Consider the following 25,012-nt stretch of genomic DNA (forward strand, 5'->3'; position numbering starts at 1 on the left):
TGGCTCATCTTCATCTGGAATAATGAGGCCCATACAGTCCGCACCTTGGAGGAAGCTCACTCTGTGCTAGGCTTGGAGGGCACCGCAGGAGGAGAACAACCATACGAAGCCCACTACAATCATCCACCATGTTGCGACACCCCCCTCACGATCTGTGAAAAAGTGCCTTGGTAAGCCTTCAGAAACAGAGAGCCGCAAAGAGAGAACATCTTTACTACGCCAGCTCCAGGTCAATGTATCAGACCCTGACAGTGCCTGACTGGCATCTGGCTAAATCATTGTGGGAGTGCGGGCCGGACAAACAGACGTGGAGGCTGTATATAATGAGCAATGATTTGTGTTTTATTGCCAAGTCTCTGGGATTTAGGAATCAGAGCGAGATCTTCCTCTTTACTACTCCCACAGTCCTTCTCCCCAGCCAGGTGGGGGTTCACTGGCTTCTTGTCCTGTTCTTTAGTCTCAGTTGGCCCTGATCGTTGCCCTTGCCGCTGAACTATGTACCAGGATATCGGAAAAGTGAGGGGGGTGTGGTCTTGGATCCGTACTGACGTGCAACAGGAACATCAGGTTTGTGTATCTTACCCCGCTAGCTCCGTAACCCTCATGCCGCCCGCAATGCCTTCCCGCTCCTCTCCCGGGCTGGAAACACTCACCGGCTCCGCCACAACACTCATGAGTTGCGGCCGCTCCCCAGCATCCTCCGGAGGGCACCACCACTCCTCGCTCCACTGCTCGTCGTCTTCTGGAGAGATCGCACCATCTTCGCCTCCGATGCCGCTTCCTGGTTACTTCTGATGCCGTCCTCCACTCGCCTCCGAGGATGACCTCTGCCGGGGTCGGGTCCTCCCTCTTCTGCCGTGCAGTCTTTGTTACGTCTTTCCTGTGGGATAACAGGGCAGGTAGATGGAACTGTTTTCTTGGACCTCGCGCTATGGGTTTGTCTCGGAGTCCATTTCCAGGGATGATAAAGGGATCGATTGCCCTGACCCGATGGGGCAGGTAAGGAGTGAGTTCCCTCTAGCGCCGTCTCACATCATCAAGGTCCTTGGGGCAACCCCAGCTTGGATCTGCCTTACCCACTTTTTATTGACACTGCAGCAGAGGTCCGATCGCATTCCAACTCTATTGCTGAAACAATTACTCGCCGACAACCTGGATCTCTTCTACTTCAACTATGTTCCCAAGAGGGAAACGCTCCAGCTGTACTTTTCTCTTACCTCTCTTCTCCTCTTGCTTGACGACTCACACACTAGTGCCTGTCTCAGGCGGTGATGACCCGGCTAGCCTGACAGGGTGGATGCACTGCTGCTCAAAGCACCCTCACTAGCTTGGCCTTATTACCCATTCTAGCAAATGGTTAAAATACTCAGCCTGAACGTCTGAGGTCTCCGTGTCCCAGTAAAGCATCTGGTGCTTATTTCCATGCTTAGAGACTTCAACTGCATTATTTGACTTCTCCAAGAAACCCACATTCTCAAAGCTGACTGAAAACGCTTGCTCTGCCGTTGGTTTAACTGTCAATACTTTTCTTCTCGTCCAGGGAAAAGGTTGGGGAGGCGGTCCTTTTGGCCATGCACTTCCCGGGGCAGGTGATCCAGACACAAGCTGAGTTGCCAGGCTGACCTCTTTCGTTACGTATCTCGAATGTATACACATTAGACAAACACATCTGGGAAGCCCTAATACCCCCACATACCACGCACACAACCTCTGCATCTTACTGGACTCCTCACTGTCAATAAACCACCAGATCAATGCTATATTCTCATCCTATTTCCACACGCTCCGCCTACTCTCTGAAAGACATTCAGATGGATCCCCACAGAATCCAGAAAGACTGTCACCCACGCACTTACCAGCAGACTAGACTAGACTATGTTGGCATCACCCAAAAACAGCTCTGGAAGCTACAGAACGTCCAAAACGCCGCAGCTAGACTGGTCCTCTATATCCTCGCTGCAGCCACATCACTCAACACCTCCGTCAACTCCACTGGTTTCCAGTCAATAAGAGAATCACCTTCAAGCTCCTCACACATGCCTACAACACAGGACCAGCATATCTGAACCACTGCCTATCTTTCCATGCACCCTCCAGACAGCTTTGTTCTGCCCAACTTGCAGTGGCCATCGTCCTACAGATCCACAAGACCAGAACCGGAGGAAGATCCTTCTCCTACTTCGCCGCCAAGACCTGGAACACCCTACCCATCCACCTCAGGCAATCACCCTTTCTGACCCAATTCAGGAAGGATCTCAAGACCTGGCTCTTTGACTGAACCTCCATGTCCAGATAGATCAGCAGCCTCCTGCTCCATCCCCAATCCTCTTCCCCCCCCCCCCCTCACCCCGCCCCGTGCCTTGAGGCCCTTACTGGTGAGTATCCTGCTAGAACAGCTGAATGGAAATTGGGCGTGGATGATAGAATCTGGAGGCAATGTGGGCATCAAGGTATATTGACACATATTCTCTGGGATTTCCTCAAACTACAACAATACTGGACGGATGACCTGGCCGACATTAATGAGATTTACCTGTATTATTTACCCCTTGGCCTGAACCCCTTGCATTTACTGATAATGGAGGTTGTTGAGAAGGTCCCTACCCTTCTTCCTTTGTCATTCTTCTTTATCTTACCTCCCCCTTCTTATGCCAGCCTACCCCCCCAACTTCCTTCTCCCCGGGTTAACCTCCCTTTCCCACTTACACCTCACCGGCCAAGGGATTCAGGTGAAGAGATTGTTCTGTATCGTTAATTCCTTGGAACTCAACAAAATAGATTGACAACTAAAATATTTCCAGCATTCTATTATGACTCTAAAGCTTTTCAACCAGCTTTGGACTGGTCTGGTGCATTTTATACAAGTTTGAAATTCCTTACTGCTTCTCGGGCGAATAAGTCCAAGGTCTCATTTTGCATTTGTTACGGGACAAGGTTGATGAGCAGGATTTCATAAATGGAGGTGTACTCTCATACTTGCTTCAAGGACACACTGTGTTTTTAGAAGTCGAGAACACTTGTCAGTTATAATCTCAATCCCATTGTTAGTTCTTCTTTGGCATGCTTCCTCTGCAGACCCGCCTGCTTAAACTATGCGGGCACAAATTGTTGCAACGATGAAACATTTGACGACGTGGCAAAGCAGGTCTTTCTGAGTGTAATCTTGAATGAAGTAAATTGTTAACAGTAAAAGAGGGTCATTCCCGTAAGAGGCCAGGGGAACCCTTCTTACCGGGCCCCCATTTTGCTCGGCCTGCAGCCAGGTCACAAGTTTGCTCTGGGGTTGCAATAATCTAGGTGCTTGTTTACAAAGCTGCCTCTGAAGTTACGGTTTTTTGAAAGAACGAATATAGTTTTAAAAACAACTTTAACAATGTATTGTTTTAACATATTTACAAGACCGGTTCCAGACAATAATTTTGCTACTCGTTCCAGATAAAATATTTGGGATTACGAGTATTTACAGATCGGCAAAAGGGGCAGAATTATCTCTCACCCTTGTTAGCCATTTGCCAAAAGCATGCAGACATTTTTAAAAGCAACTTGTCTGAAAAGATGATGCGCTTTGCAAAATCGGTGTAATTGTCACTTAAAGCCCGTCAGGATTCACAGATATTTGTGGTCTACATAAAGTTCAAGAAAACAAATCCCAGGGGGTTCTAACTACAAAAGGAAGCAGGAATATGGTACACCAATTTCTACTTGTACGCAAACTTTAAGAAAGGCTAAGACCTGACATTCACCTTCACAATTTATAGTGAGCACCGTGTGATGGGTCTTAAATGGTCGGTCGAACGGGTGAAGATTAAATGTCGAATGTCTTAAATACATTTGCATGTGCTTGGAAGCAGATCACTCCTGTGAAACTGGCCAGACCAGACTGGAGTATATGGTGTATGCAGTTGTCATAGATAATTGATCTAACCATACTTCTTTCTCTCATCCCTTCTTTCCGCAGACAGACGCAGGGAGGTTTAGCAATGAGACCAGTGCTTCATGTTAATGCTGACACCATCTGTGACGAACTGACCTCAAACCTCGCAAAACTAGATAAGGTACATGGTGTATTCAGAAAACCTCCCCTTTTAAATGCTGGACTTGTAGGATGACATCCACATTTTAGAAGCACAATATCTAAGCGTAGTTGAGCACTAATAAATAAAAAATCTGAACTGCCTTCTTTTTATTTCAGTAAATTTAGCTGTTCACTATCGCTCTCTTTAGTGTCATGAAGTTCCCTACGTTTTTTCAATATTTCTTTGGCTGCGCAGTCCGGATTGTATGTTGCCTCTACAGTGCATTAACATCACTGTTACCTTTGGAAGTATGTTTCAAGGCCTTTATAGTATTTATCAATTTGTCAATAAACCTGTTCTGTAAACAAGTTTCCCTTGACATCCCTGGTCTTATGTACGTCTCTACGCATCTTCACTGCCATCTCGTTCCTAATCTATCCCAAGGGTGCAAAATAACATTTTCGGCTATCAATTTATACAGTTTATGCGGTTCAACAAAACAATTTTCTACATTCCAGAAAAGCATCTCAGTTGTAAATCAACAAACACAGGCATCTGATATGGACACAGATGGCTCTTGACCTCGGGGAGAGCTAGTGTGGGCCAGTGTTTGTGTGTGTCCAGATGTCCGGCATGAGGAGTGCATGATCACTATATGTGGTGTGCCTGCCGTGTCCTCATTGGTTGAATGTGTCCATGTACATTTGGTAAAAGACAAACCATTGATGGACGGAATGCAGAACAAATCAAAACATTCACCCCCAGTCAAGAGATCTGGGTTAAATCCATCATTCTTTTGCTCGCCATGCCTCCCCAATTTAGACCTGGCCATATGCAAATCAGTCTTGACCCTGTGCCTCATGGGAACATCCAGCCCGAACTGCCAAGCCAGGTCCTCCCTGGACCGGAAACAAGCATCCTAGGACCGATTTCGGGGTTTCACCCCTCTTCAGCCAGGATAGCTTGATTCCAGTGGCACAGTGAGCCCAGAACTCATGTCTGGGGATACCTGGCGCACTTAGGACAAGAAAGCAAAAGACACACAATTGATGGATGGCTGATGAGGGCTGAAAGCCCGAAACCGGTCCTAGGATGCTTGTTTCCAGTACAGGGAGGACCTGACCTGGCGATTCGGGCTGGACTGTTCCCATTGGGTGCAGGGTCAAGACTGATTTGCATATGGCTGGGTCCAAACTGGAATGGCATGATGAGCAAAAAAACGATGGATTTAGGCCCAGATCTCTGTACTGGGGTGAATGACATTGTTCTGCATTCTGTCCATCAATTGTTCGTTTTCATGTACATTTGGTAGCTAGCCTTGTGGTATTTCTGGGAAACGCGAGCCTTTGGTATTATAGAAGGGGACGCCCAAGCGTCTGCGCCCCCTTCTATAATACCAAAGTGCCCCGGGGGGCGCAAAACAGGCGCAAACGCCCGTTGCGCCCCAGGGCACCTTCTGTAATATGGCCCCTGATAGAGACATCAAGCCACAGATTCCTTACCTTTAAACAGATACCCAATTAATGCCCTCTCCGGAGGAGTGACTGCAGAAAGGTTTTAGACTAGGCTATTTCTTCGCCATGGCGTAACATATTTTTTGCAGAGGAGGACCCAGTGTGAAATGGTCCTCTTCTGAACTGCTCACTCCTTCTTTGCTCCAACGTACCCTATGAAGAGTTGGTCATCCACCCGGAACTCTTTAGTGCTATCAGTGTAGAACGGTAAGGTTTTTTTTGGGTCCAAGCAGTGGAGGTGCTCCTCTTCCTTGGTAGGATGCGGAGGTGCATAGAAAGTGGGCAGAGTAACCGTTTGAGCTAGAGGGAAAAGGTGTTACCAACTAGGTAAGGAGGCTTAGATGACCGTGCCTGCAGTTTGCTCACCTTCCTGGCAGAAGTTATTTCCACTAAGAAGGATGTTTTGATAGTTAGCAGCCGGAAGGGGCCATTGTGCAGAGGTTCAAACGGTGCAAACATCAAAAAGATAAGGAGCAAATTAAAGTCCCATTTGGGCGTAATAAAAGGAGACGATGGGGAACAGATGGATAAGCCCCTTCAAAAATCTCTGTACAAGAGGAGACTTAAAAAATGATGGCTGATCTGGCAGCCGAAGAAAAGCAGAGAGGGCAGAAAGGTAGCCCTTCAGAGTGCACAGAGCAGATCCCTGCTGGGCCAAGGAGAGACTAAAAGACCAACATCTCACAGAGAGGCAGACAAAGGGTCAACCGATCGTTCTGTACAGTATTTACAATTTTCTTGCCATCGGCAGGCATATACCGACTTCGTGGAGGGACGCCTGGCTGCCGGAATAACCTCACAGCCTTCGGCAGGAAGGTCAAAAGTTGTCAACTGTCGCAGCTCAATCTCCTTGCAAGGAGGCAGAGAGTGGACAGGTTCGGGTGGAGGACCCTCCTCTGCTGCTACGACAGAAGATCCTCCCGAAGGGGCAGCCTGACAGGAGGATCTATGCTCATTTGCAGAAGCTCTGGATACCCCACACTCCATGCCCAGTCTGGAGCCGCCACAAGGATCACTTTAGTCTGGTCGCTCCTGATCTTCTTGAGCACTCTGAACAGGAGTGGAATTGATGGAAAGGCGCACAGGAGGCCTGTGCTCCACTTGTGCCGAAAAGCATGGCCGAGCGAGAGCTGCCTTGGAAACGCCAACGTGCTAAACTGCTGACATTGCGCATTCTCTTCGAAGGTGAACAAATCTAATTAAGGCTGTCCCCACTACTGAGAGAGACCTTGCAACACCTCCGGATGTAGACGCCACTCGTGATCCACAAGGCACTGGCGGTGAGTTTGTCAGCTCTGGCGTTCAAAGCACAGGCCAGAAGTTGAACCACCAGCGAAATGCTGTGTTGTTCCAGCCAAGTCCAGAGAAGCAGGGCCTCTTCACAGAGGGTCCATGACCCCACTCTGCCCTGCTTGTTGCAGTACCAACGGTCAGTAGTATTGTCTCTGGACACCTGAACTAGCCTTCCTTTGATGGATGGTGTTAGATTTGGGGGTCTAGTTGGCAGAGGTAGGTACCGTTGTCCAAGTAGGGGCCCTTGTGTCTAGTCAGGGTAAGGGGGTACACTCCTAAAATAACCCCTGCTCACCCCCATGGTAGCTTGGCACGAGCAGACAGGCTTTTCTCCGAGGCAGTGTGTAAAGCATTTGTGAACACATACAGTAACCCAGTGACAACACTACAGATGGACACCACACAAGTTTTATATCAAAAATAAGTATTCTTTATATAGACTTATTACAAGACCACAAAACAACAAAACTCCGCAATACTGTACTTAAAATTGTAGAATTAGCTTAGTTCTCTTCAGATGTAAAAATGCGACACTTTTAGTTCAATGTACCTTAAGATGCGTAACGCAATACAACTAAAGTGTTGCAGGGAAGGTGATGCGTTGGTTCCTTACACGCAAGAACGGTGATGCGTCGGGTCCCTACTGCTGCGTAGGGGATGTGTTGGTTCTTCTCTGCGAAGGGTGGTGATGCGTCTGTTTCTTACTGAGCTTCCGTGGCAATGCGGCACACAACGCCGCGATGTGATGCAGATCCAGTGCAGAGAAACAAAGATGGTGTCTTTTCTTGATGCGTCACGATGCGGACCGCGACAGGCCCTGCGACATGCTTCTCGGTGATGTGGTGGCGTCTGCTGCGACGTCTATCCTCTTCTCCGATGGTGCGGGACGATCTGGCAATGATGCGAGCCGCGACAGGCCCTGCGACACGCTTCCCGGTGATTCGGCGGCGTCTGATGCGACATCGATCCTCTTTGGCGATGCAAGTTGCTTCGACAACGATGCGAGCCCCGACAGGCCCTGCAACATGCTTCCCGGTGATGCAGCGGCGTCTGCTGCTATGTCGATCCTCTTCTCCGGCGATGCGAGGCGCTTCGGGGACCCTGCAATGACTCAACTGTTCTTGTGGGCCGCGACAGGCCCTGGGACACGCTTCCCGGTGATGCGGTGGCATCTGATGGGACGTCGATCCTCTTCTCTGGCGATGCAAGGTGCTTTCTCGTTGTGAAGCGACAGCTGCAGTGCGCCGACACGCTTCTTGCTCGTGAGTCGTGCTTCCAGCTTCTTGCGACACGCCGTCCCTCAAAGGCTCGCAAAACAGCAGGCACTTCCAAAGAACTCTTGGGGAGCTGGTGGGTGAAGTCTGTTGTCCCTGAGACTTCAGCAGGAGGCAAGGTCTTTTCTCAAGCCATTGGAGATCCTTCACAAGTTGAATAAAGTACATAAAGTTCCTTTTCTCCTCTCTTTGGCAGTCAGGCAACCACTGCTGGCCAACCCCTCAAGCTTAAGCATAGTCTATCCTCAGTCTCTCTGGTTCCTCTCCTCGGCAAAGGTTTCTTCTTGTTTCCCAAAGTGATCTAAAGTTCTTGGGTTTGGGTCCCAATATTTATACCCAGTTTATCTTTGTTCTCTGAAGGCAGAGAGGCCTTTGCCTAGTCCAAACCAGTTCTGGTCAGTCCTGGGGCACTTTGTTGACAAGACTCCTTCTTTCCTTTCAGAGTGCAGGGCAGAGACATCAGACGCACCGCAGGAGGTGTAGCCAGCATTGTGGAAGGAAGGCACAGCCCTATTCAGGTCCCAGGTGCAACTCCTCCGATCCATATAGATGCAGATCTCTCTATTGAGCCCTATCCTGACTCACCCTGTCTCCTGGAATCCCCCTGCCCCTGTCACTCAAACTCCAGACAAGGAATACACAACCTAGCAGAGGCAGGTTGGGATGGTTAGACAAGAAAATATCTACTTTCAAAAAGTGGTATTTTCAAACACAGAATGTTAAAACCAACTTCACTAAAAGATGCATTTTATCATTTTGAGTTCAGGCATACTAAACTCTAATTTCTACCATGTTCCCTGAGTCAGTTAGGATTATAATATGTAATAATCAAACTGCCCCCTCTGGCCTATGGGGAACAGGTAGCCTTGCAATAGTGAAAAACGAAAATGATTAGGACTATTAGGACATGCCACACACACACCAGGGCATGTCCTACCTTATGCTTACAATGCACCCTGCCCTTGGGCCTACCACAGGGGTGCCTGATATGAAGAAAAGGGAAGGTTTAGGGACTGGCAAGTGGGTGCACTTGCCCAGTCAGCATGGCAGTACCAGACTGCACACAGGCTCTGCAATGGCAAGCCTTAGACACACTTTAACAGGCTGCTCCTGTGGGTGGCACAACCAGTGCTGCAAGCCCACTAGCAGCGTTTGGATTACCAGCCCTGGGCACTCCTGGTGCACTGTACTAGGGTCTGACAGGTAAACCAAATCAGCCAATCATGGAATCACTAATCCATACATCAATCTACCATAGGAAGCACTTGCACTTTGGCACTGGATAACAGTGCCCAAAGCATCTAACACCAGCAAAAACACGTGAGGCAACGGCAAAAAATGGAAGGGAGACCCACGCCAAGGTGCCAGGTCTAACAGATGGTAAAAAGGCTTTCAGTGCCAACCGGATCGCCTGAAGCTCCAACAGGTTGATATGGCGCTTGGCTTCCGCCAGAGGCCGGAGTCCTCGGATCTCCAGATGGCCGCACCATCCCTGAAGGGTCACATTCATCACTACTGTGAGATCTGGGTGGGGAAGAGAGAGGGGTCTGCCTCTGACCCAACTGCGGTTTGTCAGCAACCACCACATGCCCTTCACGGTGCCCTCCGATATCAGAACTCGGTCGGTGAGATTTTCCCAATGCTGTGCCCATTGGAACCTCAGGTCACACTGCAGAGCCCGCATGTGCCATCTTGCATGGTCCACTAGTCTGATGCAGGAGTCTATGAGACCCAACAGCCTCCGAGTCCTTCTCACCAAAATCCAGTATAGAGGCTGAAACATCACTATCATAGCCTGAATATCCTGGACTCCTTGCTCGGGAGGACAAGCCAGAAACTGCACTGTGTCCAGAACTGCCCCAATGAAAGGGAGCATCTAAGAGGGAGTCAGGGGTGACTTTGGCACATTGATAGTGAACCTCAGCAAATGCAGGAGGTTCGCCATAGTCTGGAGGTGGAAGACAACTGCTTGGGATGAGCCTGCCAACAACTAGTCGTCGAGATAGGGGAAGACTGGGACCCCTGATCTCTGCAGATGTGCCGCAACCACCGCAATCATCTTGGTGAACACCTGAGGGGCACTGGCGATACCGAAGGGGAGCACGGTAAACTGAAAGTGTTCATGGTTCACTGAAAACCTCAGATAGCAACAATGGGCTGGCAGAACGGGAATGTGGAAGTAGGCGCCCGACAAGTCCAACGCTACCATCTAGTCTCCCGGGTCCAGGGCAGACCAAACCTGAGCGAGGGTGAGCATCTTAAACTTCTCCTTTTTAAGGAAGTATTTTAGGGCCCTAAAGTCGAGGATAGGATGAAGGCCTCAGTCCTTCTTCGGAACCAGAAAATAGCGGAAATAGCAACCTCAGCCTATTTCTAGTCCGGGAACCCTCTCTTTAGCTCCCCTGGCCAAGAGAGTCTTGACTTCCTCGCGGAGTAAGGCAAGGTGATCATGCGTCAGCCAATCGTATGTTGGAGGCATGGTGGGGGAGTAGTCTCGAAGGGGAGGGAGTAGACCCTTCAGACTATTTGAAGCACCCACCTGTCCGAGGTGATATCTCGGCAGTGATGGATTTGATGGCGTATCCTGGCACCAACTAGATGCCCATGATCTGGAGGAATCGAACTAGGAAGGTTTTGCGGTGGAGGAGGGGGTTTGTGGCTTGACCTGACTTCTGGCCACCTGACTTGTGAGGGCAGGGTGAGCTACTGCCCGCAGAGATTGTTGAACTTGCAGAGTCCTCTGGCTGGAATAAGGTTGGCGCGGTTGGAAGCTCCTTCCATAGCCACGAAAGGGGCAAAAGGCAGACACCAGCTGGGTAAAAGTGGAGCGGCCCAGGGACTTGGCCATAGACTGCTATTCCTTGAAGCTCTCGATTGCTCCACCTGCCTTGTCTCACAGGAGCTATCAAAGATCATGACCATGAAGTTAGCTTGGATATCCCCCCAAAAAGCCAGACGTCTTCAGCCAGGCTCTGCTTAGCTAGTCTATCATGTCTAAGCCACGTCTTATGGCTAACTTCACTGCATCGCTCCTGTCTGAACAGCTTGAGAGTGGAGAGCACGGTCCTCCTCAGAGACTCTGGACAGCACTTGCGCAACCATATCCCATAGCGAATGGGCGTAACAGCCTAAGAGGCATGCAGTGTTGACCGACCGCAGTGCTATGCTGGTGGAAGAAAAGATCTTCTTACCGAAGCTGTCCAACCTTTTGGATTCTCTATCTGGAGGTACGGTGAGGAACGCACCATGGGAAGTGAAGGCTTGGACCACCAAGCTCTGTGGGGTGAGATGGGTAGAGAGGAAAGCTGGGTCGTCCAGTGCAGGGTAGTGGCGGCAGACAATGGTACTATTCACAGGAGCCCCTCTACTGGGCTTGGCCCAGGTGCCCAGTAGAACATCTGTCAAGGTCTCGTTGAAAGGCAACAAGGGTTCAGAGGAGGAGTCATCAGGCTGCAGGACCTCCATCAAGAAGTTAGTCTTGACTGCCGCCGTAGGAAGCTGCATGTACAAGACCTACGTACTACTATTGCAAATGAAGCTCCTTCCTCTATAGCCAGGGTAGGGGGAAACAGCTTGCCAGAGTCTGGAGAAGTGGTCAGGCCGATGGCATCACCCAGGTCCTCATACCAGTCCAGGCCTTGGTTGTGTTGCGGGATTTCTAAGGGACCCTGCTGCCCCTCCCAATCCTCATCCTTGCCTTACCCTTCGGAATAGGGCAGGTTGAACAGCATGGAGCTGTACGGCTACGTCTGTCGGTGGACACATAACTGGCTCCGTGTTGTTTGGAGTGATGGGGGGGGGGGGGGGAGGCGCTGTTGGTGGGCAATGCCAATGGCCTTAGCATCTGGCTCTGTGCTGGGGAATGTTGCAGAGGTACGACCTGTGCCGGTACGGGTCCAAGTATGGATCCATGATGATGCCGTGGTGTCGGGGCTGAAGCCGGAGGTGGGGACCCCACTTGATCTCCTGAGCCTACGGGGCCCGAAGGCTCGCCGGCAGTGTCAGGCTGCCCAAATATGGCGCACATGGTGTCATCAAATTATTTTAATTGGGTGGGTGAAACGCAGAGCCGACTCAGGCTCCCGCTCTGCAGAGCGAGGCCTTGAATGCCTAGGTGAAGTCAAAACCTGCTTCAACTTCTTGTGCGTTTTATGGTGCTTCTTACCTGACTGCGATGACTGTGAGGAAGAAGACTTCGACCTAACCAGAGCTGTGCTCAGACCGGAAGAGAGATCGACAAGGCGACCTTCGAGTTGCTGGATGCGGGCCGCAGTTAGCTTTAAGGACCACTCCCTCAAAGCCTTCGACATCATGGCCCAGCAATCTGAGCATGACTTTGTGTTGTGGTCAAACTGCAGACACCAGAGACACGCAAAATGGGGGTCAATGATCTAAATCCTCCGGATCCAGCCTGATGCCTGGAAGTTCAAAGGTAAGGAATCTGCGGCTAGATGTCACTATCAGATTCCCATAGACTTGGATTACATCTCGACCTTCTAATTATTAAATGTTTCATTCCGAGAACAACAAACTATACAAAAGAAAAAGGTAAATTAACTTAATTTTTTTAAATAATCTTTATTATTTTATTTTACATACATTTAGCCTCCCTCCCCCCGACCTTCTCAGACATTTACATTTCGGCATAATATTACATAAATCAAAATGTTGAAGTATCACATACTTAATTCACCTAGTGTAGCTAAGTTCATCACAGCTAGTAATTACAATACTGTATTATTCCCTGCTATATTACGTTATTGTACAATTAGCACCGCTAGGCATCTAGCCTGCTCTCTTGAATTTGCATCCATTGGCTTGAGGGATCCCATATATCCAGCCTTTTTTTCTGTTTTTTTCGTCCTTTCCTCCTATAAATAGCAACCTCTAAGCTACGAGTCGCCAGCAGTCTGGCACGCCATTGTTGGAATACTGGCGCTTTTGGATCCAACCAAGCGGAGACTATGCAAATTCTTAAAACTGCCATTGACACAAAAATCAGTCCTTGCATGCTTTTTGGTCGAATATCTCCATATATACCAAGCATTATTTCTCCCACGGTAATTTCTATTCTTACATTAAAGATCTCCGATAAGAAGTCAGATATTTCAATAATAGCTCTTGTAGTGCATCACATACTGCAAATATATGTATAATGTCGGCTTCATAGAAGGCACACCGTGGACATACTGTTCCCTTACCTGACCCCCACTTAGCTATCTTGCTTGGTGTATAGTACAGTTGTAATACTGGGCTTGTAATCTCGCAGACATCAATATAGACTGTCATAATTCATACGATTTAAAAAAGGTTTCAGACGTGATCCCCAATTTGTCCTGCCATTTTAAAAGAAATGTATTCAAATCGTCTGGAAGTGAGGCCATCATACAGCCATACATTGCTCCAATTTTTACTACTCTATTTTTGCTTATAATTTCTATAGTTTGGATTTTTTAAAATTTAGATCTGCCACCCCCTTTCTTTGAAAGAAAATCCCTGATTTGAAGGAATTTAAAGAAATCCCTATAATCTAATGTATAGTAATTTCTTCGTTCTTCGAATGATTTCAGCCCAAAAGTAGAGTAAAAACACCCTAATTGTGTGATCCCTGCACTTATCCATCTATTCATACATACATCATTGAATATCTCAGGGAGATTGTTGTTTTTAGATAATAATGTATAAAACGATAGCCTCCCAATTCCCCATAATTTGCGCACGTTGTTCCAGGCTTTATGGATACTAACCAGTGTTTTAAAACAAACTTTTTAAAAATAGCTGTCGTATGAGTGCCGCCATAAGTACCTGCTGACTTCATTACCCAGAATAAGTTCTTGTGGTGTTGGTATGACACTGTCCAATTATCCCTGTTTACAGACAATAGTTAATTACAGTAATTCAAGATCGTTGGCCCAGCGATACAGTTTAAGATTGGGGAGGGCTAAACCACCTCTATCTTTAGGCAAAGTAATGAATCTGATTGCTCTGCAAGGTCTTCTATATCCCCAAATAAACCGTGAAAACATTTTTTCTATGGCTTTAAACCATTGTGGTGTAAACTCCAACCAAATTGTCCTGAAAAAATATAAACATTTTGGAAATAAAAGCATTTTAATCACATTACACCTTCCCCTATAGATAGATGTAATGTGTTTAGTCTACTAAGGTCTTTTTCTGTATGTTGTATTAATGGATCAAGATTAACCTTCACTAAGCTATCTAAGTTAGCCGTTATGTTGACACCCAGATACATAGCTTTTTCCACTACTCGATCATCTCTCATCGTGAGTTTGTTATTAAGAACTATCTGGGTTTTATCTTGATTCAGCTTGTACCCGGATACCTCTTCAAAGAATTTAGCCTCATCCTCTATTGCGGCGACTGGATCGTTAGTGACCAACCCTATGTCATCTGCATAAGCCAATGTTATAGTATCCCAAGTTTGTGACCGTATTGGTGGAATTAACAAATTGTCTGCAGATCAAGGGGTCAATAAATATCGCAAATAGGGGCGAGCATGGGCACCCCTGTGTTGTCCCTCTAGTAATGTCTATCTTCTCTGAGACTGACCCATTTACCATCACTACAGCCTCTGGTGTTGTGTATATAGCATTTGGGTTGCTTCAATAAAAGGCTCCCCTATACCACTTCTCGACATTGCTGTCCAAAGGTTTTTCCAGGAGACCCTATCAAAGGCTTTCTTGGCATCCCGCAGTATGAGTGCCATAGGGTCTCCTGCAACCTCAGCAATGTCAAAAAGTGTGATCACTCTTTGGACATGGTCGGTAGTAGACCTCCCAGGGATAAAACCATGCTGGCGACCAGATAAGATTTTATGAATAATTGGTGCCAAACGACTGGCTAATAGTTTCGAATAGATTTTTGAGTCACCGTTAATCAGGGTGATGGGATGATATGATCCGAGTTCTGTAGCACCACGGTTTTAGCTCGAGACCATAATCCTGGGGGTCGACCACCCTGAAAGATATGTATGACAAGATCACTTAAGATTCTCTTTAGTGGCTTAAAGAATTTTACATAAAACTCTGTGGAGATACCATCCATCCCAGATGCCTTCCCCTTAGCTAGACTATTAATTGAAAGTAAAATTTCTTCCCACTGTGGTAGAACATCCAAACTGTCTTGATCCTCTTGCCCTGATCTTAGGGATGTGGTCTGATCTATATATTCCTCAATCTTATCCTGTTGTATACCAGTCTCCTCATATAAATCTTGATAGTATCTTTGAAATGCAGCTCTTATCTCTTTAGAATCAGTATTTCATCCATATCTCGGGTCTTTAATCTCCCTTATTAGGTTGGCTGTATTTTGTTGTCCAGTACGTACAGCCAACTTGTTCACTCAGCTCATTACGTAATGTGGCCTTAATTATCGTTTTTTCTGTAAAGATATTGGTAATAGCGGTTTTAGCGATTGACACCATTTTTAATTCCCTTTCAATTTCCCGTCCCTCTTGTGCAGCCCTTATCAGACCCCCCTCGACTATAGCCAGATTTCTTTGTAGTGCCCCCATTTCCTGTTTAGCCTTTTTATTAACTCCGAGAACTCCGATAGCCATTTATTCATATGTTGGCAATATTCCTGATTTAGCAACAAAGCTCTCTCAAAGGTCCAGATTTTCAACTCACTGTTCATTCCTCCATCTTCTAGGTTCATGATTAAAGGATTATGGTCCGATAAAACCCATGGTAATCGGTCTATTGAGGAACTAGAATTTATCGTACTCGATACAAACATATAATCTAATCTAGCAAATTTTACATGTGGATTAGAGAAAAACGTAAAGCCTGGATCATTTGGATGTTTTATTTGCCAACAGTCTATCAAGCCAGGAGTTTGGCATAATTCTTTGAGGGCCTGGAATACTATTGGTTTCCTCCCCTTGTATCTAAATCCAGGATCCTATGACCAATCGCACGGGAGGTTTAGATTATAATCGCTGCAAACTATCAGTGGGAGTGGCCAATGGGCCAGTTCATTGGAGATATATTCCAATACGCTCGGATCATCCATAACACTTCCGTATATTGTACATACTGTCACTTTTTTATCATTGTTAAATTGACATTCTATAATTGCCCCTCGCCCATACTTATCAGCCAATGACCTAGCAAATTGCATCTCGCTCCCTTTTGCCAGAATGGCGACCACCCTGGTCCTTGTACCCTGTGTTGTTGCCGTAATCAATCTATATCCTAGGGTTTTAAGTAGGTGCCGTTGTGACCCATCAATGTGAGTCTCTTGAAGACAAAAAATATTAGCCCCTATTGCTTGTAAGCCCACAGCAACCCTTTGTCTCTCTTTCGGATCATTAAGACCTCAAATATTGATAGTGAGAATCTTCAGTTTAACCATTGAAAACTATATCTTTACCTGACTGCTTATCAATCTCCTTTAGGATTACTGACCCTTTATGCCATTCTTGGTTTTTAATCTGCTTCTTATACCATAATTCACTTTTCTTAGTTGCACAATTTATATCCGTCCGCTGTCTGAGATCTGTATTCCCCCCCCCCCCCCCCCCCACTCATGTTAAGGCAATCCGGCTCAGTCCTGAGCCTGTGTGAGTCTGGATCAACCTCCCACTCTCAGCCCTCCTCGCTTCCTCCCGTGCTCAAAATCACAAACAGCAAAGAGGAAAAAAAAACCCTCATTATACTAAGAAAGCAATTTTGCAACCCACACACATTTTACCAGTTGAGGCCTTCCTAAGTAAGTAAACATTTCAACAAACCAAATCATTTCATATTACAGTATATGAAATAGCTTAGACTCTGCTTCCTTAATCCCTCACATGGTATAGCAACTATTATTTATTTACTCTTGGTAGTCTTGTTCTTCGCTATCTGAGATCTCATCTAACAGTGTCTGGGCTTGTATTTCAGATATGAAGTAATAGTTCTGCCCTTGAGAGATGACTTTTAGCTTATCCGGGTTCTGTAGGAAGACTGTAGCTCTGGCTTTTTGAAAAGGAGTTATAAGTTGCCCGAGTCTCTATCTCCTTTCCACGGTGGCATGTGCAAAATCTGGTTTTGTGAAAAAGGAGTAGTTCTCCCACTTCCTCTCATGTTGGGTCTAGCAAGATCATACACGGCCTGTCGGAGCAAGAAATTTCCAAAGTATATTAAAATGACACGAGGATACGCTTGAGTTCGTAGAGCGATTGGGTAATGTCAAAGGAAATCTATGTACCCGTTGAATTTCCTTATCCCACTCCCAGTGTGCTAATTCTGGTAGGGAAATTTTCAGCAGGGTTACTGTAAATTTCCTAATATCATTGCCTTCGCTATTTTCTGGTATTCCCAACAGCCTCAGCTTATTGCGGCATTGACGATTTTCTGCCTCTTCTAATTTCCACTTTACATCCTTCAGCGTTTTTTCTTGCGAGGACGCCTGTTCCTTTAGAGTGTCCACAGTATTTTCTAGATCCTCTGTGCATTTTTCCACCATGTTTAGTCTCTCTGTAATCTCTGCAAGTTTTTCCAATTTTACGCATTGTACCTTTGTAGCTTCTTCGAGGCTAGCCATGCTTTGCGGTTTTCAGTTTTGGCCTCATCTCGGAACGATCTTAGGGATTGGAAGATCAGCGCGAGATAAGGCTCTTCAGCTTCACCATAAGCTTACTGTGCGGCCAAACTAGTCGGCTGTTCTCTAGTGGGTTTTCCTTTCTCATTTGAGCTGTTAGAAGGTAACAACTGTGTTGCTGGATAGTCCCATCCTAGTTCTCCTTCTCCCAAAAATTTCTTGTGGTTGCTCTTTTTCCCCAATGACCCCCATTTGGTTCTCTTGGGTATCCTTCTCTGGTCTTGCTGGCTGTAGTTACTCATGGAAGAGTCCCCACATTTCACATAATTTCTACTTCTTGAAAGTTCAAACTCTGAGTCTACTGATTCTTCATTTAGAGAGTAAAATTTCTCCAAGGAGTCTGGAGAAAGATATATCCTGCCTCTTGGCTCCTTTTCTGAATAGCCCCTTCACTGAGATCATGTTGTTGCCCTTGGCACGTCTGCTCTGGCTTATTTGCCATCTCTGGGGTCTCTTCAGTCGGGTTATTTACACTTTCTTTGGGGAATCTGTCTTTATCCGGAATTTCTTCCTTCTCATTATCTTCTCTTTGGGGGGCCCTATTGAGCGCTTCAGGTGTTCCTAGTACAGTATCACAGCATGATCCCCAAGAGGGCCTTCCTTCCTCCAATGAACCCGGTGAATTATCCAGAATAATATTCTGAGAATTCTTCGTGCCAATTACATCTTCACCGGCAGCCAGCCTGTTTTGTTCACCCGGTTGCCCTTGTATTACCATCTCTGGCCCCTTCTCTTTCTCATTGTCCAAGGGTAAAAACAGGCTAGTTATCGCAACCTGCTTTTTTTCCCCCCCTGCTCCTCCCAGTGGCAAACCTCTCAAATCAGTGGTTTTGGTAACCTCAGTTTTATCTTTGTTTTTATCCAGTGTACCCCCCTTACCAGAGCGTATTTCAGTTTTCCTTAGGTCTGTATCAGTTTTTAAGTCACTTTCCTTTCGAGTAGTAGACAGCGCATTCGAGAGAGTCTTACCTCGACATCCTCGCGCTGCCATTGCCTCCGTGCTGTGATCTCCTTGGCTTCTCCTAGCGTCCTCGTTGCTGGGCAACCCCAGCCGGCAGCCAGCACAGATTCTCCCTCTGGAAAATGTCAGAAGCAGCTGAGCAAGTGATTCCCAGCGCGTACAGCAGGCTGGCTTGTATCGATGCTCCCCCTGTCTCTGCGCTCCGTCAAGCGTTCGGAACCATCGGGCCCTTCGGATACTTTCTATCACTCTCATTACTTCACCGTTCCTTCGGTTCAACACTACCATGGAGCTCTTCGCCTCTGGAACATCCTCCAATTGCTTTCATGCCGGTTTGCATACCCTTCATTCCATCCTACTCGGGTAAGAGCACAGCGAGGATCGGAGCAGAGGTGAGTGAAAGCGATCTCACTCAGACGCCATCTTGCCTCCAGGAAAATTAACTTTCAATGCCACGGTTAGGTAGTGCATTTGATTTAAAACGAACAAGAATTATTGTCTAAAGTGTACAGTTATTCCATTAAACATTATGTGAAAGTAAAAAAAATAGGAAGCCTAGCTAATGAACTGTTGCCTTGTAAATTAATAAATTATGCTTAACCAGAATATTCTGCAGTTGTGAAAAATATTTCAAAGCATGTTGCATTAGGGTCATGTCCTAAAATGTGGTGTGTATATTACAGCAATGTCGAGTTCGGTTTTCTGAGGCCTATTCTAATAACTATGGCTACTTAGTGCAGCCCGCACATTATAAATGTGTGCCATTTAGATTTTTTAATTTTTACATTAATCGTTGCACATTGGCTGCTAAACTAAATAATGTTTAGTAATATGTCTGTGTGTGTTTATTGACTTGGAAGAAGCAAAACGTGCTTTTTATTTATTTATTTTTTTTTTTTTTTTTTTAACCCCTTCCATGCCCATGACGGAACGGTTCCGTCATGAGCATCGGTTGCGCTGTGCTCATGACGGAACCGTTCCGTCATGGCCCCGCCCGCGCTCGAACCCTTCAGCACCGCGGGGGAATTCCCGCAGCGCTGAAGGGGTTAAAGAAAAGAAACGGAATCATTCATACTTAATTTCAATTGGAACACCAGAGTCTTTTACTGCGATGTGTGACGTTCATGCTTGAAAACGTTAGTCTGAAGTTCCATAAACTCTTTTAAGGGCCGACTAATATATGGCCACTACCCTGGTTGCATCATTGCGGATCCATTTATTTGGTATTGGGCTGGCCTAGCAAGCTAAATGGATGAGGCATACAAGCTGAAGGAAAATTCATATTGGAACTTCCGATTTTATTCCTCGAAAATAAACTAAGCTCTTTCCGGAAGGACTTGTATCTGGTGCCCTCCCTTGTTTAGGGCTAGCTTACACTTTATTCAGAATGGCCAGTCCACTTTGCCTCTGCATTGGATTCCGGAGTCGGATTCAAGACTTTGTTCCCCATGTCCCAGAGATAAATTATTTACTATTGGGGGGGGTGGTCCGCTTCTTTACTCTATAATGTAATGTCTCCCAAGAACATCAGTACTCTGGAGTGGTTAACGGTGTAGCTCCTGCCTTGAAGATGAACTTCCAGGAATGGTAGGAGACAGGAAGTTGGGCAGTAAATGGGAGAGGAGCTTCAACAGGAAAGCAGCCGACTAGCTGCTCGCAAGGCATGTCTATGAAGTGGGACTCAACACCTGTATGCCCTTCCACAGCGCTGCTTTGGCGAAATGCTCAACTATAGTAATTCTTTGGATATAGTCATTCCACAAGTCTCTAATGCAGTCTTCATATGAACCCAAATGCATCACCCGAACAAGTGTTTGCTGTAAGTTTGAATCTCTTTTCTTGAGGTCCCTTCCTTACCTCACTGTATCTGCGAGGAATGATATTAAAACAATTTCTCATTCATAGCACTATTTCTGGCTGTGCTGCCTACCTGACAAATGCGGATGACTATTACCTTATTTGACGTGCTGGCCTGTTTTATTTAAGCACAATAGAAGATTGTAAACGATTCAAGACTTTTAATATTGTGTTTATGGTTCAGGTGAAAATCAATGGACACCATCATGGAAAAAGAAAAATGATAATCGGTTTTGGCAAACCTGAAAGATGTTCTCAAACCTGAATATTATGTTTATATAATGCAAATATATATAGGAAATACAGCTTTTAATGGTAGTCAAATGGCCAGTTTGGGCTAGTTATTTACTTCGGATTTATACTCTGATTTATGATTTTGTCGCAGTGGTGAAATTGTGTTGTACTTGACACATAGTTAATGCGTGTCACTTTTCCATGATTTTATTGTTCTAATCGTAATCTTGTTCTTTTGAATTTCTAATTTGAGCATATCTGCCCTTTCAGATCCAGAAGAATCTGCAGAGACTTCTTGAAGATATGGTGTGAAGATGCTTGGTTCGGTAGACATGCCCTCTACCCCTACCCATAATCCCAATGCACTCTGCTGGTCAGAGTGGGGTTACCATCACAGTGGACCTAAAGTTACATGTGTATAGATTGTTAGGCCTTTGATCTTGGGAGCATCGGTCTTTATTGTGCAATAATATGAAATATAATTATGTATATATTTTTACGGGATGGTAGATTTCCATTTTCCTATGGACTCTTAGAAGCTATGAAAAGAAGCACTTTGCTTAGCAATGACAAACATGTTTTTGCTGGAGAATCTTGATGTCTTAGTAGTGTTTTGTAAAACCTCTTTAACCCATGCACCTTACTATGTTGCCTTCATTTAGTGAGGAATTCCATGCCTTACGCATTTTATAAAGGCAAAGGGATTTAACCCCTTGAGTGCCCCGCCCTTTCCACGCCCTGTGCCGGGCGTTTCATTAGCGGGCGGGGCTCATGACGAGATAGTCTCGTCATGGGCACAGCGCAACCGCGGCCCATGACGAGACCATCTCGTCATGGGCACTCAAGGGGTTAAACAAAGTTGATTAACATTACCAACCAAAGCTATTTGAAGTGTTATCTTTTTAAAGAGACCCCACGCTGATCTGGTGTCACTTATAATGTAATTTATTTATGCGTCTGCTTTCACCACTTATTTGATACCATTGTACTCTGAAACACAGCAGTGCACATATAAACATAGAATTTAGTTTACCACACAGTAATAATCCAGACCTAAACATTGATATTGTAGGGTAACAACTTCTTCCATTGAGTGAGAAAGTAGTGTTTGAGAAAAATAATTGAAACATAAAAATATTTGTTTATTGAGCCCAATGCATATTTAGAATTTGAGCACACGTCCTTGTTTTACATGTGATTTTTGTGTCTGTCATTGTTAGAACTTCCTTCTTTAGTTGATCCTAATGGTGACCTTTTACCACTGGTGCACCCTTATAAATAATTCATTTTTATATATGTGGTCCGAGTATAAATGTGTGTTACTACATTAATTTTTCTTAGTCCACGAATCATTTGTATGATCTCTGAATATTGCCAAGGAAACTTGCTGTGATTTTTGAGAGGAATGTATTTCGATCTAAAGTTTACCAAAGTAAAAAGAAATTGGAATACGAATTCTGTTTCTCCTAGAATGGCTTTGGTCCTTAGTTCCATTACAGATCCCTTTGATTAGTCATTTGGCTAGGTTTTACTCACTAATTGCACAGCAAGCCTCTAACCCAATTGTCTTAATATTTTTCCACCAGAACGGTCCTGATCAAGTGCTTTCCGGTTATTACTACTAATGTGCGAATGCTTAGTATTACACTTGAATTGACTCCTTTGCCTTTCGGTCAATTTAATGTAAGCAAATCCACCAAAATAAGGAAGCCACTCTAGATAATTGAAATTTTCAGTTTCATTTGCTGGCTAGTTACTAAAAATCTTGCTAGCAGTTTGGATGTGAGCTTCTTAAGATTTCGCTCCTCTGTTACTTAACTATCTTTCAAATTCATGAACTGTGATGGCTGACAACTTGGTACGTTTAGTTTTTCAGGTCAATTCCTTTCTGGATAAAAGTACCAAAGTATTTTAGTTGTCCTCAAATTTAACATGGCTAAAGGCCGTCTTGTTTTGCAATCTTAAACATTACTCCAAACTGGACCTTTTCCATTTATTGACTTTAGATTACATCCTCTGGTTGAGAATTTCGCCCGTTGAACAAAATAAAACAGCATACCTGCACATTGATAGTAGATGCCATGCTTGTATGTGACCTCAAGAACATGATTACATTATAAACCTTGCTGATGCAATCTTTTTTTTAATTGCTTGTAAATGTCTGGATTTTAAAGTATGTGATGCAGGAAATTTGGTGGGAGGCATTTGTTGATGTGGTAAATCTGGCTAAAAACACATAACTGCCTGAACTAAGGATGCTTTGCTTCTTTTTCTATGCGTTGTAAACGACTACAAGTGAGCCATAGTGTCCTAGATGCATATACAAATGATCCATATTACTATATATTTATAATTTCAAAATGGAAAGTCACAGGTCTGGAAATATTGAATGAAGCCAAAATATTACATATCCTTTCTTCAAGATCGAATAAACATGTTAGAAACCTGGTTAAAACTTGAGTTATGAACATGTGCTTTTAACTACCTCTTGAACAAGTGCAATTAGCAAATGTATGTAAAAGGGTGTTATGGTGTTTTGGTCTTTTCCACTGTAACTGAATGAAGAACTTTTATGCATTTTACCCATTTCTATGAAATGTATGATATTTTGTTAGAAAATAAAATGATAATTGAAAGAGTTGTGCTCCAATCTTTCTTCTTGTTCAGATTACTCCTGTTAGCATTGAACAACTGGTTTATTATATTTGTATAAAAGGACCGCTACTTTTATAGTTTTTTAGTTGGTTTATTTTTTGTATTAAAGCAGGGGTTAAAAATCTACACTTAAATATGTTCTAGGAAGGTGTGGCTATGCAGATAGTTATTTTATGTACCAACATTTTTTTTTTTTCATTTCAATGAATGATTATGTATCTATTGTAAGTGAGGGTAGAATGGTGAAAGAATTCTAGTTCCACAACATGGAACTGAGTAGAGGTAACGTTCCAAAGAAGGCGGTTGATGCTGTTGGAGGGAGCTTGTGGATAGTTATATGCTTACTGCACATCAAATAGTAAGAACTGCATTTTTAACCATAACTTTGTAGAGGCACCTTCATCACTGGTGACAAGCGCTTCACTAGGCTCTCTGAGATGCGCCTTTGTGCCTTACTGGTGAAGACTGGCTAAACTTCCTTCTGAATGCCCTACATATATTGCTTTGATGGACTTCGGCAAAACTTAAAACTGGGTAAGGACATGCAAAGGCCAGGAAACTATCCCATCAGCAGAACAAGTCCCACCAAAAAAACGAAGTCTGGCAAGTATGCAATATTGTTACCGCTGCTGTGTGTCTCTAGTCAGGCAAGTGTGCGACTGCTCTAATGGATGCAACTTCATTCTCTGGCTGCCTGTTGTATGCGTCACCACCGTTAATCAAGAAGCAGCTCTTCTCTAAGCATGGCTCTGAAAGCCAAAAAACCAAGTCTGTGTTCCGCTATCACAGTGATATTTCACTCTGGAGGTTGTTTATATGTTGAAGAGGACATGCCCAGCTAGCAATGAGGCTTGGGTGGATAACTCCTATCAAGCGATCTAGTATAGAACATTAAATGAGGAGGAGTCGCCTTTGCATACATTAAATGTTATCATTTAACACGAATGGAGCAAGTAAGGTGAACAGCGATAGACACTTTCAAAATGTAGATTTACCATCAATTGAAAAGTTAAGATGCAGAATTGCATGATTAACATTTCCAAAGCGGTGTTTAAATAATGCCTACACATAATTAATTGTGAGTTAATAGTAATTACGTTTTAGAATAGAAATCAAAAGAGATTTGAGGAGTGTGGTGACATTTATGTTCAAACTATTAACTTTTTAAATATCCCCTGTGAAAAATTGGTTTGTCGGTTAACTGGGTGTGGGCCCTGGTCAAGCAACAGCCACAATCCTTTGTGGGGTAAAACACAAAAAGTCTCTAAAAGAACCGGTGCTTAACCCTGGGTAGCTTGGCACAAAAAGCAGTCAGGCTTAACTTAGAGGCAATTTGTAAAGTATTGATGCAGTACACAAACCGTAATTAAGTGAAAACACAAGAAAAATACCAAACCAATTTAGAAAAATAGAGTACATTTTAATCAATTATTTAACTTGAGAACGACAAACATCCAATCATTAGAACCAAAGTAATTAATAACTAAAAGTGCCAACCACGTACATGTAGTCACGCGAGTCCTGGTCAAACTCGAACGTTCAGGCTGACCGCGATGGAGTATGGTTCGGTTACTGGAAGTGAATTGGGCCCAGTCAGCGCTT

At 44.9% G+C, this 25,012-nt stretch overlaps 1 protein-coding gene across 6 annotated transcripts in view; it reads left to right on the forward strand.

The window, feature by feature from the left end:
• The window catches only part of GRAMD2B (GRAM domain containing 2B), a 482,135-nt gene extending 458,742 nt beyond the window's left edge, over nucleotides 1–23,393 (forward strand). For 4 of the 6 annotated variants that reach the window (XM_085632688.1, XM_085632689.1, XM_085632690.1 and 1 more), the window contains exons 13-14: nucleotides 3,959–4,055; nucleotides 21,026–23,393. In XM_085632688.1, coding sequence (XP_085488814.1) covers nucleotides 3,959–4,055; nucleotides 21,026–21,067 — 139 coding nt within the window. In that variant the 3' untranslated portion in view covers nucleotides 21,068–23,393. The remainder of the gene's footprint in view (nucleotides 1–3,958; nucleotides 4,056–21,025) is intronic. The other 2 variants (XM_085632692.1, XM_085632693.1) reach the window with 1 other exon arrangement.
• Nucleotides 23,394–25,012: the final 1,619 nt, after the last annotated feature.

The sequence above is a fragment of the Triturus cristatus genome, chromosome 2_1 (assembly GCF_964204655.1).
Source record: "Triturus cristatus chromosome 2_1, aTriCri1.1, whole genome shotgun sequence".
Taxonomy (NCBI): Eukaryota; Metazoa; Chordata; class Amphibia; order Caudata; family Salamandridae; genus Triturus; species Triturus cristatus.